At 48.6% G+C, this 16,379-nt stretch overlaps 2 protein-coding genes across 3 annotated transcripts in view; both read left to right on the top strand.

Moving 5' to 3' along the window:
* Positions 1 to 2,742: 2,742 nt before the first annotated feature.
* On the top strand, positions 2,743 to 7,636 carry ITPRIPL1 (ITPRIP like 1). Its single transcript, XM_060027327.1, has 2 exons — positions 2,743 to 2,952; positions 4,078 to 7,636. Exons 1-2 carry the CDS (start codon positions 2,932 to 2,934, stop codon positions 5,734 to 5,736), a joined length of 1,680 nt encoding a protein of 559 aa, XP_059883310.1. The 5' UTR covers positions 2,743 to 2,931; the 3' UTR covers positions 5,737 to 7,636.
* Positions 7,637 to 11,229: 3,593 nt separating this feature from the next.
* NCAPH (non-SMC condensin I complex subunit H) overlaps positions 11,230 to 16,379 on the top strand; it is a 39,138-nt gene continuing 33,988 nt past the window's right edge. For both annotated transcript variants that reach the window (XM_060027329.1, XM_060027328.2), the window contains exon 1: positions 11,230 to 11,289. In XM_060027329.1, the coding sequence (XP_059883312.1) occupies positions 11,271 to 11,289 (19 nt within the window). In that variant the 5' untranslated portion in view covers positions 11,230 to 11,270. The remainder of the gene's footprint in view (positions 11,290 to 16,379) is intronic.

The following is a 16,379-nucleotide window of genomic DNA, read 5'->3' as shown; positions in this document are numbered from 1 at the left end:
TGTGGCCTCTTTCCACCTTCTATAACATCACCCGAGACAGGCTAATAGTGGCTCCTTCTCTTTTTTTTTTAATTAATTAATTTTATTTATTTATTTTTGGATCTGTTGGGTCTTCATTGCTGTGCGCGGGCTTTCTCTAGTTGCGGCAAGCGGGGGCTACTCTTCCTTGCGCTGCACAGGCTTCTCATTTCGGTGGCTTCCCTTGTTGCGGAGCATGGGCTCTAGGCTCATGGGCTTTGGTAGTTGCAGCACACGGGCTCAGTAGTTGTGGCACATGGGCTTAGTTGCTCTGCGGCATGTGGGATCTTCCCGGACCAGGGATCAAACCCGTGTTCCCTGCATTGGCAGGCAGATTCTTAACCACTGCACCACCAGGGAAGTCCCTCAACTCTGAAATATTTTTGCCTCTAGTTGTCCCATGCAGACTATTCATAAAATCTACTTCTTCAGTAACTACAAACTCTGCTTTGGTTTCTTGAATAAACAGCAACAACTGAACAGTATTGGTAACATCTGTAGATCCATCAAGCCTAGGAAAACCACTCAAAACTGTTTACCATGTTTTTTAATTGATGACTGATGTTCCTCCCAATGTTCTCAAGTCTTTGAGCAACCGTTCTCCCCAAAAGGCTAATAGTCTTCAACAAATTTTAGGTTTTGCAGACCAGGAGGCAGAATCAAGTAATTATGTAGGTACTTACTTTCCACATATTTTTTTTTTTGTGATGAAAATAAATTTATTGAATTTATTTTTGGGGAAAACGACCATATTTGTTAAATGAGTGACCGCTGCTATAGTTTACTCATGTGTCATTTGTGTACAATCACCAATTAGTGTGAATGACAAGGTGTCCGAATGACTTGGTTTCCTATTAATCCACTCACTAAGCCAACTTCATGTTGAAGAAGAAAAATCACCAAAAACAGACCAAGAAATGTCCACTGCTAGAGGGCTTTTTGTTTATTTAAGTGTAATCTTTCAACAGATTAGTAGTTCTCTAGCTTGGAGTCTCTAATTTGATATAGCAACCAACTTAATTTCTGTGCAGACCATGATTTAGCAAATGTCTTCTAACCCGACAATCACTTTAAAAGCAAACCCTTAGTTGATCATGAAAACACACCTTTAAACACATGGCTCTAAACACCATTGTTTTGCCCACTCTGAAATGTATTTTTTTCATCCTGACACTGTCATGTCATAACTTTTAAAATGATAATCTCATTATTATTGCTCAATTGCACTGATGCTTAGTAGGAGTAGCCTGTGGTCCATTCTTCATCATGCAAGTTTATAAAGAAGTAAGTTTGGAACTTCAATCATGGTCAGCCAGAAGACGGTCTTTCTTTCCCCCTCCACAATTAAATACATCAGTATTTTTGGAAGTACTGTCCAAATTGTTTGACGTCCCCTCTGCATTGACCCTGGATAAGGAAGCGTGAAACTTGATTGTCTTTCAGCAGAAGGACTTTAATTGGTAATTATGGAGAGATCATTACTTCCTTTTCTCCTTGGATAGCTGACACAGGACAGGAAGGAAGGTTGGGGTTCCTTCTGAGACTCTAAAGATCCTTTTCAAAAAGCCCATTCCATTCGCATTTCTTAGCGAATAAGCTCATCCGGTCGCCACACTTTATAAAGTTCTCTTTTACACACCCATCTTATCACCTGAGTCATCCGGTAGATTTAGGATTCTTATTCCCAAGCAGCTAGTAAGGCCTCAGGCCAGGTCTTTGGGTGCTGTCTGTTTTTTTCATGAGAGTCACTTTGATAGGAGAAAGGAATTGGGGAAAGACACCTGAGTCTGGTGAGGCACATTAAGGATGCTGACCACACACCTCACCTGCTGTACTGAGACAGAGGGGACCTGGGATCCTTTGCTGCAGTGCTTGCACCTGCAAACATTTCCTCCGCAACAGAATACAAAGAAACTATAAGGAACTAAAAATGACTACATGCATGTGGCACTTGAGGCAAATTATAAACAAGATACAAAAAGACCAAAAACCCAACTGCCACTTCTGAGGTGTCCCAGCAAAAGCAGGGTCCTGGGCAAGATTCCTGCAAAGGGCACCACCAAGGGAGTGGGCAGACCACCCAAGCCCCCTCCCCCCAAACCCCTGAACCTGCCCCTACCCTCACCCCATTTAAAAAACCAGCTCCCCCCACGCCCTCAGGGAATGAGCAAGGGAAACTCTTGCTTGTTTTCTCTCTCTCCTGCTGCAGCAGGAGTCCCAATAAAGCCTTGCCTGAATTTCTCATCCGGCCTTTTACAATTTTCTATTGATTAAAGAGTCCAAGGACCCCGGTTGGGAACTACCATTTTGCGCAGGGCCAGCCTGAAGTGGGAATGACGGTCCCCCCATGCTTTCTTGGTTATGCAACCATCATCCTCACTGTAAGTGTATTCTAAAATCCTATTAACTGTATTCTCCATTGAACCCAGCTGAGTGAAGCTGACAGCCGGCCCTGCAGTGCCCCCTTGCGCGACTCTAGGGAGGCTGATCGCCTGCGGCGTGAGCGCCCCTCAGCAGCGAGTCTGTGGCCACAGCCCCTCCGCAGGGCCTTGGGAGGCAAAGCGGCGGACACATTGCGCGCGCTGACGAGAAGGGTCACCCGGCCTCAGGGTTGGACTCCTGCTGCGCGCTCGCTGCGCGGCGGGGATTTGGGTGGGCGGGGCTGGGCGGGGCTGGGCGGAGCCTGGACCGCGGGAGCGCGTTGTCCGGCTGGCGCCCTTTGAGCGGCGCGCGGCACCGTGGGGTGTCGGGGCCCGCCGCTCACAGACAATCGGACCCTTGGATAAACATGGTGTGCTCCCCGGGAGAGGGGAGCGGGGCCACGTCCGCGGGCGGACCCGGCGAGGAACCCGGAGCCCCCACCGTGCGGGGGAGAAGGCGGGGACGGTCAGGCCGCGCGGGCTCTTTAAGACCATGTTCGTGCTAACGCCTACCGTGAGTAACCTGGTCCCAGGTCCCGGGAGAAACGAGTTGGCTTGGTCTAAATAGGCGGATGAGAGTTCAGATCTCTAGGCGTGGAATTTGGGGAAGCGATGAATGGGGGGGGGGGTGGGGAGGCACATGGCTTTGAGCCAAAGCCCCCAGGTACGTTGTAAATTTTAACAGGGCTCCTGGAGAGGGCGGTGAGACTAAGCAAGGACGAATTCCAAAGGGAGGAGAGTCCCCCACCTGGCTTCAGCGCCCACGCGGCTGGTCCTTCATGATCTCGGTAAGCCCAGTAGCTTGTGAACAGGTGGGGTGAGTGCAGGAAGCATCAGGCCTTTGTGGTGGATGGGTAGGCAGAGGAACCCACTCCTGCGGGCTCTCAGGAGGCCTTGGGCATCCGGTTCTTCACGAAGTTTCCTGGGCCAAGAGGTGGAGCTGTGCCTGCCTTTGGGCCTGGCCCACCAATGCGGTATCCGGCAGCCCCGGTAGGACCTCAGAGAGCACAGCAGCAGGAGTGGAGAAGTGGCTGGTGGCACTGTGCCTCCTTGGCAGCCCCCCCCCGGGGGGTTGGCCCACTGGGCACGGGAGTGGAGGAGCTGCTGAGTGGTCTGATGACACAGGCTGAGGTGAATGAGGATTGTGAAGTCACAGAGGAAGTAGGATGCTACAGCATCCCACTTGGCGTGGGGCTGACGGCCTGGCAAGAAGAAAGGTGTTGCCCAGGCAGACCAGTGCTTTCTGCCCATGGAAGGGAGCCTCTGGGATAAGCAGGGCACACCTGGTGCCCATGGTGGCCTGATGAGTTGGGTGAAGCCACCCTGGAACAGGGTCCCCCTCCCCATCCTAGGAGTGAAGAGAGTCCCATGTCCACATTCTGGAAACCTAAATACCACCCACACCATGTGGAAGGAAAGCAGTAGAGAGGCTGGGTGGTACATCCTGCTGCCCCCCTTTTTCCCCAGATCCTCCCAGGCAGGCCGCCCTTGCTCTGTCCAACCCCAGCTCTGTGAGCTTTCTGTTCCTCCTGAGTAGCTGACTTCCAGGATTTGGGGTTCCAGCGCTATGGGGAATACACGCTGGAGAGCAGATGAGTCCCGAAGATCACCACTAACTCCCATCCTCCTACTTGTCTAGATGCAGAGGCCTCCAATGGCTGTGATAAGCCTTCTGTTCTTGGCAGTGATGTATGTCGTGCACCACCCTTTGATGGTCAGTGACCGGATGGACCTGGACACACTAGCCAGAAGTCGGCAGCTGGAGAAGCGGATGAGCGAGGAGATGCGCCAGTTAGAACTAGAGTTTGAAGAGAGGAAGCGAGCAGCTGAGGAGCAGCAGAAGGCAGAGAACTTCTGGAGAGGAGACACATCCAGTGACCAGTTAGTGCCGGGGAAGAAAGACAGGGGGCGGCCGTTCCAGGCGGATGGCCACGAGGGGCCGCTGGGCTGGATGCTGGGAAACCTGTGGAACGCTGGCCTCTTTTGCTTTTTTCTCATCTTTGAGCTCCTGCGACAGAACATGCAGCACGAGCCGGCCTTTGATTCCAGCAGCGATGATGAGACGGAGGAGGTCCGTGTCGTGCCTGTCACCTCCTACAACTGGTTTACCGACCTCCCCCCGAGGGAGGCCCTGGAATCCTTTCACAAACACCACATCCAGAACGTCACCCGGGACCTGCCCTGCACCTGCGAGTTCGTGGAGAGCTTTGTGGACGACCTCATCAAGGCCTGTCAGGTGCTCAGCCGCCGGGAGGCTCACCCACAGTTGGAGGACTGCCTGGGCATTGGGGCTGCCTTCGAGAAATGGGGAACCCTCCACGAGACCCAGAAATTTGACATCCTGGTGCCCATTGTTCCCCCCCAGGGCACTATGTTTGCGCTGGAGATGAGGGATCTGGCCCTAGGCCGCCGCTGTGGCCGCGTGCGGGTCGAGTCGGAATGCGTGTGCAAGCGCGAGAAGCTTCTGGGGGACGTGCTGTGCCTGGTGCACCACCACAGGGACCACTCAGCCCTCCTGGGCAAGTGTAACAGCTCCATCAAGGCGGCTCTCTGCACCGGCTCCCACCTGGATGTGTGTAAGACCGTGCAGTGGTTCACGAACATGGTGGGCAACGCCTGGGCCCTCGTGGCCCACAAGTATGACTTCAAGCTCAGCCTGCCGCCGTCCACCACCTCCTGCAAGCTCAGGCTGGACTACCGCTCAGGCCGCTTTCTCTCAATCCGCCTGGTCCTGGGTGTGCAACAGGAAGACTCCTTGGTCTACCTGGTGAGTCAGGCCCCTGACCAGGAACAGCTCACCAGCGTGGACTGGCCCGAGTCCTTTGCAGCCTGTGAGCACTTGTTCCTAAAGCTGGTCGGGCGTTTTGCTCCCGAGAACACCTGTCACCTCAAGTGCCTCCAGATCCTTTTGAGTCTCCGGGACCTTCAGAGTTTACCCCAGGGAGCATCCCACCCCATCCTCACCTCTTACCACTTCAAAACAGCCCTCATGCACCTGTTGCTGCAGCTGCCCCTCACAGACTGGCAGCATGGCATGCTCTCCCAGCGGCTCCAGGACATCCTCTGGTTCTTGGGCCAAGGCCTCCAGAGAAGGTCCCTCCATCATTTCCTCATTGGTAACACCTTCCTGCCCCTGACCATCCCGATCCCTAAGACATTTCGTAATGCTGAGCCCGTCAATCTCTTCCAACACCTGGTGCTAAACCCCATGACACATTCACAGGCAGTGGAAGAGTTCCACAACCTTCTGACCCAGGTGAAAGCTCTGCCCTGTGCCCCGCTGGCTGGGGCACATTAATGTACAGGCCATTAAAAAGGGGGAGAAGGTATTTCTGATTGTCAGGCTGCAGAAGAGTTTATTTTTCAGACACATCAGCAGTATACGTGATCTTCACCTTGCCTGTGGGGACTATGATAGACTAAGACACTTAGGAGTACGTGAAGTGGTCGTGAGGAGGGGTCCAGTCTGCAGGGCCTAATCAAGGCTGGGTCTTTGAAGTTTTCTTCTCCTGACTTAACTTTCATCATGACCCCAAGAGGGCCCAGGGTAACAGATGTTATGGGAGGATCTTGCTGCTAAAGAGTTGAGATCCAGAAGAGGCCTGTGAAGTTGGGTTTTGTAGCAACACTGGAAGTCAGAGAACCAGAGAATACTTCCATTCCAGCTTATTCCTTCTTTTGTGAACAACTCCGAGCACATCCCTTGTAAACTGGTTTCCTTATTGAACTCAGCCCAACTCATATCCAAGCTGATAGCACTCCATTTTATCCCAAATACTGTGATGGTAGCTTCTCGTATTTTAGGATCGAATTTTTCAGACCTCCACTATTTGAAGATATAACCAAGATGTTTATTTGCCATTTTCTTAATTTAGCCCCATTTTCATATGATATGTGCAATATAATATAGCTGTTTTATGCATCTGAAAAGAACTCCAATACTACCCAAATAACTTGACTCACAGACAAATATTAAGTCAACAGTGGCCTGTCCCATAGTTGAAATAATGTATTTACTAAAATTAATTACATCGTCAACATCTGATGACCTCCTCAGTGCCTGGAAATATTATAAAACCCTTAAGGAGGACAGTCTTTTGGGGGGCTCTGAGATGAACAATTACGGTTTCTGAGGGGAGCCACTTATTTGTTAAATGGAAAGAAGGTTTAGCTACCACGTGCAGCTGTGCTTTTTCTCAGTCTGGTAATGCCTTTGTATTCTCTTTTCAAAGAAGACAAAGGGATTATTTGAACTGCGTGTGTGGGTTTGCAAAGCGGGGTCATCACAATCCAGGCCCACTGCCAGGGCTGGACAGGAAGGGACTGTGAATCAGTTCAGCTCTAACAAAGTCATAATTCTGGTGATATGATTGGTATATTTCCCCTTCTTTCAAAACCCTGGGCATCCTGGGGAGGAGTGTTAAGAAATGTGACTCTAGTTGTGGGTGTGGTTGTTTTGGAAATACCAGTGCTGTTCCTACCCAGCACTGCCAGGAAGATCTTCGGGGGAGGAGAACCTTGCCCCACATTTAATGTGACCTCATGGGGGGTTTAGGTGCTGGCCTTGTAGGCTTTGGTTATAGAATCCACACCCTCCCCGCAGCAAAAATCAATTACAAGTGTCCCGGAAGCTGATGCCAGCCAATATTTGGGGCTCCCACTGCTGTGTTCTCGCGTTGTCTGCTGCTATCTGCCAGGTACAGCTTTCAAGTGCAGATGCGATGATGGTTGGTTCTATGCTGGTGGGATTTTGGTGTTTTAAAAACATCCACATGTTTTTTGGGATTTCCCTGGTGGTGCAGTGCTTGAGAATCTGTCTGCCAATGCAGGGGACACGGGTTCGAGCCCTGGTCTGGGAAGATCCCACATGCCGCGGAGCAACTAAGCCCGTGTGCCACAACTACTGAGCCTGCGCTCTAGAGCCCGCGAGCCACAACTACTGAGCCCGCGTGCCACAACTACTGAAGCCCGCGCGCCTACAGCCTGTGCTCCGCAACAAGAGAAGCCACCGCAGTGAGAAGCCCACACACCGCAACGAAGAGTAGCTCCCCTCACCGCAACTAGACAAAGCCCACGTGCAGCAACAAAGACCCAATGCAGCCAAAAATAAATAAATTAAAAAATACATATGCTTTTTGTTTAGAAAATAATTTGCTGGTGTTTTACTTCCAAATCAATAAAGAAGATTATTTTCTGTATCGGTCGGAATCTGCAATACCAGCAGATCAGCATTCTCACATGCCTGTTCCCAAGAAGTTCACGTTACCCTGATCGCTTCATCCAGTACATCCTGGTGTTTCTCAGTGTACTTTGAACCAGTCTGCCCTGTGGTTTCCCAGTGGCATGGCCGGTAACCAGGAAAGAGTAATTCAGAATCTTAAGGAACACCTAAGTTATTCGTTTTCATGGTGTCCAAACCAAAATATCAGCCAAATTAAAAGGTCTTAATGTCTACAAACAACATATATAAACTCCAGAGGGCACAGGCCTGTCAGGTAGAAAGAAGGTGGTATGATCTAGGACTGGGTGGTTTCTAGTCTAGTACAAGACAAGAAAGAAAATGTAAAGTTATGAGTGGGCGGAAGAATACAAAGGGAACAGTCAGCAAAGCTTGGGTGGGGCAGAGAGTATAAGAAAGAGTATAGACAAAACAAGTATTAATGGGAAGAACAGAGCTGTTGTGCTCTGGGAATACTCTTACAATGAAAGGGGAAGCTTCCAGATACTCAGGAAGCTCAATTTTATTCTAAACAATACCTGGCTGGCACCCAGGATATAACAGCGACTATAGTAATGGGAATACTTAGCATTCATCGAGCATTGCCAATGGTCCAGGCACAGTTCTGCACATCTGGTAACTCATTTAATCTTCACACTATAACCCCACGAAGTGGGTGCTTTAACTCCTCCATTTTGCCTATGAGGAAACAGGCTCAGGAGTATACATAGCTCATAAGTGGCAGAGCCTGGAAGAAAGTACCCGTCCTAGCAACCTTCCAGCACGATCTTGGGAATAAGATGTAGGGGTTACAGTGTTTTGAAAAGCAAAAAGCATTATATTAATTTTAAGATAAACTATATTAATTTTAACATAAAGGGTGGTATGTTATTGTTTGGGAATTCTGGAAGATAGAAATTGTTGGTTCGTAATCCAGTCCTTAGGAGGTCAGGAATTTTTTATCACATACAAAAATTAAAGGCATTTGCTCAGAGGCCAAAACAAATGCAAAGCCATTTCAACTACATGCCCTGTTGAACCCCAGTGACTTGGTGGTTTATATCATGAACTACATTGATATAAGCCAGCTGCAGGCTGGAAGGTCAGGGCAAATTTCAGCCAAAAGACTGTTCAGGTAGCCAGCTGATAACACTGTTATTCCTCACCTAAACTAAGGCTGTTTGGCGTCCATTTTGGGGAATTAGAATCTGGGTGAGGAGTGAAAAATAGGGAAGGGGAATGGCTCCAGCACTTTTCTGGCAGATGAGGGGTGGAGGAGGGGCCCCACTACTTTTGTGGACAGAAGAGTTGAGCTTTGCAGGCCACTGATACCAGTGTTGAACGGATCTCTTGGCACCCACCTAGGAGTCCTAATCCCCGCAGACAAAGAAGACATTCAGAACGGGAGGTGAAAGACCTGCCTGCACCAGGCGGGCCTGGCCTACAGAAATGCACGGGGTGCAGTTGGCACTGCACACCGAGTCCCAGGCACTCAGCTCAGGAGGCTCCACTACAACCACCAGACAGCTTCACACCGCAGCCAATGGCTGATGGGTCTCCTAGGAGCCTTCCTCCGCTAAGAGTTCCAAGCCAGTTCAAAGCCCAGTGCGGGGGTGGGGGGGGTATTATCATCACTGTTTTATAAATAGGGAAGAAAATGGGGCCCAGAGAAGTTAAGACGCCCAATCCAGGATTAAACTTTTCTTCGAACTTTGCTCATTCAATACATATTTAAGCACTTGCTGTATCCGGGGCTAGCATCAGGCCCTGGGAAAACAATGGTGAGCAAAGACACGCTTTGTCCTCATGGGGCTGACAGTCTATACAGGAGACAGATATGAAATAGTCACCCCAGCAGATGTAAAAGGTTACCTATATGGGAAAAGAATCTAAAAAAAGTGGATATATGTATAACTGATTCACTTTACTGTACACCTGAAACTCACACAGCATTGTAAATCAACTATACTCCAGTGAAAATTAACAAAAAAAACAAGGGTGACAAGTTCCACTAAAGCCTCCAGTAAGGACACTTGAGCCTATCAGGGAAGGCCTCCCTGAGGAAGTGATATGAGCTGAAATCTGACAGGAGTTAACTGGGTGAAGATGAGGATGGAGAGGATCCTACGTAGAAGACGTGGCACATGCAGAGGCCCCGTGGTGAGAGCTGGCACCGTGAAAGGAGGCCCAGGGACTGGAGGGCAAGGAGAAAATGGAGGCAAGGTGCAAAGTGAGGCTGGAAAGGCTGTGGGGACCAGGCCCAGGAGGGCCTTGTAGATCATTTTAGAATCTCCCTGAGCAATGGCACCTTTGAAGCATTTTGGACTTTGGGAGGAAGCGACAGGTCGGTTTTGTACTTAGCAACCACCACCCTGGGCCCAAGGAGAAGCGGGTCAGAGCAGGTTTGGGGCTGCTGCAGACCAGCGAGAAGGAAATATGGATGAAAAGAGATGCGGGATAGAAGAGATTTTTAGGAAGTAAAAAGAGCTCAGCAATGGATTGTGTGTGAAGAGTGAGGGAGAGGGAGGCGTCCAGGATGACCCCTGGGTGCTGATTTGGGTTCCTGGGTAAACTTGTTTTCTTACTTCTATCCCACACTGCCTTACACTAAAGATTTGAAGGTGGTCACTGGGAGAACAACTTGGTGCAAAAAATAAATAGGCTTAAAAAGTCGTTTTCAACAAGGTGGTACTTCTTTGGTTGCCAAAACGATTGAGGGGCACCGTTGGCATTTAGCGAGAAAATCGTGTCAGGGACGCTGAGCAGGAGTCCCACAGGCCAAGCGTTGTTTCACCCTGAATGCCAACAGCACCTTGGAGAAGAAGCACTGTATAAAATGCCATACGTGTGTTAAGACATTATAGGATGTTCGAGGGATATTTGGGGGAATCGCCCTGTAATACAGTTCTTTTTCTCCTGTAATACAGTTCTTGGGATGAGATGAAGCAGAATGAACAGATGGGTGGCACATTACACTCGTCTCACTTCCGACCTTAACCTTATTTTTTTTGAAAGGGAGGAAGATATCCGGGAATCTTTTCGCAAGAATCAATAAAAACGATGGTCTTCATTAAAAAAAAAAATGTACACACATTTTGCATCTGTTCTTTCCTCATTCCGGTGTCGGCTACCTCTCACCTCCATCCCACACCCCATCATCACTTTCTACCTCCTAGTGTTTTGCTGCCCTTATAGCACAGGTCGCGTTGGGAAAATCAACCTTTGTTTCCTCAGTCACCTGCCTCCCCGATTAGTATGTAAATTACGTGAAAGTAGAGCCCTTGCCCGCTCCGCTCCACGCTGGGTGGGTCCTAGCGCCCAGTTCTGCGTCTAGCGCTCGAAAGGAGGGAGTTTTCATACTATTTCCGGGGAGGTGGCGGGGGCGTCCATGGATCCATTACAGTCCACCCCCAGGACCCGAGCTCGGAGCGCTCAATCCCTGCCGTCTCACTTCCACGCGGCGCGTCACGACCCTTTTCGCGCGGAGGAAGGACCAAGGCGGTCTGCGCAGGCGCGCCTCTGGCCCCGCCCACGGTGGCGTCATCACGGCCGTTATTACGCTCAGGCGTCTCGGCGGGCGATTTAAAACCAACTCTGGAGACGCGGAAGACAAGATGGGACCTCCCTGGCCCGGTGAGGCTGAGTGGGTGGGAGGCGGGCGGGAAGGGCCCGGTGCGAAGAGGTGCTCCGGGTGGCGGGGCTGGCGGGCTGGCCTGAGCCGGAAGAGCGGCTATTCTCGGCCTTGTCGTTGGCCTTGTTCTCCGCCGGCTGAAGTAGAGGCAGGCGGGCTGGGGGAGAGGAGGGCCGGCGCAGGGTGGGCGGGCGGGTGCGTTCGGCCAATCAGGACGCGGCTTCGGCCCGCGCCGCTCTTGCCGCTGTGAGCCGGATGTGGGACGCCTTACTCTCTGGGTTCCTACATTTTGCGCGGTGTCTCTTCCTTTAAAAGGAGGTTTTCCTGGAATGCACGTTAGTTCAGGGCCATGGAAGTATTGTGGTTACTGCTGTATGCTTAATACGCATGTATTTATTTTTACATTCATTCAACTAGTATTGAGGGCCCCCTTCGGGCCAGAACCTTTTTTTTTTTTTTTTTTTTTTTTTTTTTTTTTTGCGGTACGCGGGCCTCTCACTGTTGTGGTCTCTCCCGTTGCGGAGCACAGGCTCCGGACGCGCTGGCTCAGCGGCCATGGCTCACGGGCCCAGCCGCTCCGCGGCATGTGGGATCCTCCCGGACCGGGGCACGAACCCTGTCCCGTGCATCGGCAGGCGGACTCTCCACCACTGCGCCACCAGGGAAGCCCCGGGCCAGAACCTTTGTCAGATGCATAGATATAGCAAAGAACAAAACAGATAAGATCCCACCCTCTTAGAGCATGTGTTTTAGTTCGGGAGGCAGACAGGAAACGAAATAATTACAGGTGAGGCTGAGTACTCAGATTGAGAAAAGCAGAGTCGGGGGAAGGTCCCTTTAGATTAGGGAGTCAGGCAAGATCTTTAAGCAGATTCTGGGGAACGTGTTCAGGCAAGAAGGAGCCAGTACAAAAAACAGGCAAAAGAGAAAGAGACTGACATGGGCGAGGACCAGGATTTTGTAACTGAACAGTGAGTGAGGTCGGGCAGGTAGTCAGGGCCTTTGTAGGTCTTGGTAAGAGGTTTGGAAATTTAGTTACATTTTGGACGTGGTAAGTGACTTACCTGAGTCAGGTGAAAGGGTCAGTAATCACGTGGATAAGAGCTTGACACTCAGGGCAGTGATATGGGCTGCTCAGGGAAGTGGCCTGTGGACTGAGAAGTAAATTTGGTCATCATCATCATACAGATGGCAGAAACATGGGAACAGGTGAGAACACTAGGAAGACCCTGTAGAGAAAATACTTGGGACCAACATTTAGAAGCTGGTTAGAGAAGGAAGAGCTAGAAAAACTCAGGAAAGAGTGGTGTTGTAGAAGCCAAGAGTGTTTCAAGAAGCAGAGTGTTGTCAACTGTTTCAAGTGCTGCTGACTCTCAAGAGGGATGAAGCCCAAAAAGTGACGATTGGTTTTGGCAACATGAAGCTGTGGTGGTGGGCATGGGAGCCAGATCAGAGGGGTTGAAAAATGAGTAGGAGTTGAGGAAATGGACCGAAAGTGTTTTTGAGTTCAGTAACCATCTGCTGAATGAATGAATGTATAATGGGAAGGGAAGGAGAGAAATGGGGAGGGAATGTAAAGGGAAGGAGAGAAATCAGGGAAAGACAATTCTGAGAAATAAGGCGTGCTTCTAATTCCCATTTTGAGTTCCCCTCTTAGACAAATTCCTCCTTTAGTGCTTTCTATTTGTTTTTCTCTTGTCCCAAGGTCCATCTCCCTTCCTTACATTGGTTGCAGTGCCCACATTCAAGTAGTCACAAGTCCTCTTGATTCAGTCTCTAAAAATGTCCCTTGCCTCCTTCCTATTTTTACTTTCTTCTTTTTTGTTTGTTTTGACCTCAGCTGAGAGTTATGTTAATCATACTCTTTAGCTTGTGGGAAGCTATCAGGGAAACATGTGAAGTTGTTCTTGTATTTTTAATTCTCTTTTATCCCCACTCTTCATTCTTTCCCTTCCCCTTACATGGGCAACCTTGTAGTGTTTGTTGTGTGTCACTATTTTTAATGTGTTCCTATAAAATGTGTGTTATATTATGCATATTTTTTTCATATCACCAATTCTGAACCAGCTGAGATATACATTCTTATTCTCCTTTGGAGGATAAAGAAGCAAAGCCTTAGAGCATTTACTTAAAATTTCTCCAGTTAGTAAGTGAAGGAGCTGGAGTTTGAAGCCAAGCCTTCTGATTCTTAAATCTGGAAACTCTCCCCCCATGTCGCTCAGTTCCTTCATCTGTGCCTTCCAAGGATCTTGTTTCTTGGCCTACTCTCATAGGCCATAGCCACTCACCACCGTGGTCACACCCTAGACCTTGTCGCTGCACCACTCTGTCATCTCAGTGCACCCTGCCTCTCAATCACTCCTGTCTTTCCAGCTTACTCCCTCTTGTTCCCCGACTCCAACAATCCTTTGACTCAGCAGACCTGTATTCTTCTACTTTTCACTGTCTCACCTCTCTGCCCTTGTTCCCTCCTTACTTAGCTTACATTCAGGGGTCATTTGGTGTAATCACTCCCTTTCATATGCCCAAAACCCCTTGCCCTCTTCTTGCCTCCTTACACTTGCTTGACAAAATCACAACTCTGGTTAATCCCAACTCTGCCTACTCTGCTTGCACCCAGTGGTCTCAAGGGGACCCTAAAGCTGCCCAGCATTCATGCTGTATTCCCTGGTTCATCCACTCTCCTTTTAGATGATTTCGTATCTTCCTTTCTCTCCTGAAATCTCCAGTACCTCCTCCCCAGCCTTCACCCTTACCTGCTGAGTTTTTGGTTTTTAGCTGCTTCCTTTAATTTTTAAAAGAATATTTATTTATTTATTTGTTTTGGTTGCTCCGGGTCTTAGTTGCGGCATGTGGACTTCTTAGTCGTGGCATGCATGAGGGATCTAGTTCCCTGTCCAGGTATCAAACTCTGGCCCCCTGCATTGGGAGCGTGGAGTCTTACCCACTGGACCGCCAGGGAAGTCCCTAGTGGCTTCCTATTTTACTAAGAAAATAAAAGCAATCAAAAGATATCCGCAGGCTTCCCTGGTGGCGCAGCGGTTGGGAGTCCGCCTGCCAATGCAGGGGACACGGGTTCGTGCCCCGGTCCGGGAGGATCCCACATGCCGCGGAGCGGCTGGGCCCGTGAGCCATGGACGCTCACATGGGCCACAACAGTGAGAGGCCCGCGTACCGCAAAAAAAAAAAAAAAAAGATATCCGCAAGTCCACCAGTGCACCTTCTCCCCTACCTGCGTCTTTGCCTGTGTTCTCAGTCTTCCTTCCTTTTGCTGTGGATGGACTCTATGCTCTCAGCAAGGCAGCCCCTTTACCTGCTTGAGTACATTGTTCAGCAACTTTTACCCTTTCTTCTGCATGATCTCTGTGAATAACGGCCCTCTCAAAGATATCTGGAACCTGTGAGTATGTTGTTTTACATGGTAAAAGGGACTTTGTGGATATGATTTTTAAACATTTTTTAAACTAAATTTTATTGTAGTATAGTTGATTTACAATGTTGTGTTAGTTTCTGCTGTACAGCAAAGTGAATCAGTTATACATATACATATATCCACTCTTTTTTAGATTCTGTTCCTATATAGGTCATTACAGAGTGTTGAGTAGAGTTCCCTGTGCTATACAGTAGGTTCTTATTAGTTATCTGTTTTATATATAGTAGTGTGTATATGTCATTCCCAATCGCCCAGTTTATCCCTCCCGCCCACATTTCCCCCTTGGTAACCATAAATTTGTTTTCTACATCTGTGACTATTTCTGTTCTGTAAGTAGGTTCATTTGTACCATATTTTTAGATTCCACATATAAGCAATATCATATATTTGTCTTTCTCTGTATGACTTACTTCACTCATTATGACAATCTCTAGGTCCATCCATGTCACTGCAAATGCCATTATTTCATTCTTTTTTATGGCTGAGTTCTGGTTTGGTATCAGGGTGATGGTGGCCTCTCAGAATGAGCTTGGGAGTGTTCCTTCCTCTGCAGTTTTTTGGAATAGTTTGAGAAGGAGAGGTGCTAACTCTTCTCTAAATGTTTGATAGAATTTGCCTGTGAAACCATCTAGTCCTGGACTTCTGTTTGTTGGAAGTTTTTTTTTTTTTTTTTTTTTTTTTAGTCAGTTGAGGTGATATGAGTGCCAAAGAAGAATAGAATTTAGAGCATACATTTATTCAGGGGCAGGAGAAAGAAGGAAAGACAGGAAATGAACAAGGGAGTGGCAAAGAGGAGGAGGCAGTGCCTGAGGCTCAAGGAAGCTGGAGACTGTACGGGGGCCACTCACTGTTGTGGCCTCTCCCGCTGTGGAGCACAGGCTCTGGACACGCAGGCTCAGCGGCCATGGCTCACGGGCCCAGCCGCTCCGCAGCATGTGGGATCTTCCTGTACCAGGGCACGAACCTGTGTCCCCTGCATCGGCAGGCGGACTCTCAACCACTGCGCCACCAGGGAAGCCCTGTTGGAAGTTTTTAAATCACAGTTTCAATTTCATTACTTGTGATTGTTCTGTCCATATTTTCTATTTCTTCCTGGTTCAGTCTTGGAAGGTTGTACCTTTCTAAGCATTTGTCCGTTTCTTCTAGGTTGTTCATTTTATTGGCATATAATTGCTTGTAGTAGTCTCTTATGATCCTTTGTATTTCTGTGGTGTCTGTTGTAACTTCTCCTTTTTCGCTTCTAATTTTATTGATTTGAGTCCTCTCCCTTTTTTTCTTGATGAGTCTGGCTAAAGGTTTATCGGTTTTGTTTATCTTCTCAAAGAACCAGCTTTTAGTTTTATTGATCTTTGCTCTTGTTTTCTTTGACTCTATTTCATTTATTTCTGCTCTGATCTTTATGATTTCTTTCCTTCTACTAACTTTAAGTTTTGTTTGTTCTTCTTTTTCTAGTTGCTTTAGGTGTAAGGTTAGGTTGTTTATTTGAGATTTTTCTTGTTTCCTGAAGTAAGATTGTATTGCTACAAACTTCCCTCTTAGAACTGCTTTTGCTGCGTCCCATAGGTTTTGGATTGTCATGTTTTCATTGTCATTTGTGTCTAGGTATTTTTTGATTTCCTCAGTGATCCATTTTTTTAAATAACTTATTTCTTTTTATTG

This window comes from Delphinus delphis, chromosome 12, assembly GCF_949987515.2.
Source record: "Delphinus delphis chromosome 12, mDelDel1.2, whole genome shotgun sequence".
NCBI classification, from domain to species: Eukaryota; Metazoa; Chordata; class Mammalia; order Artiodactyla; family Delphinidae; genus Delphinus; species Delphinus delphis.
This window is presented reverse-complemented; position numbering and strand designations above follow the sequence as displayed.

Bases quoted from the DNA above. Each gene is read 5' to 3' on its own strand.
- ITPRIPL1 (XM_060027327.1), top strand. From the start codon at position 2,932: ATGTTCGTGCTAACGCCTACC. The intron at 2,953-4,077 runs GTGAGTAACCTG...CTACTTGTCTAG, and splicing joins TGTTCGTGCTAACGCCTACC to ATGCAGAGGCCTCCAATGGC.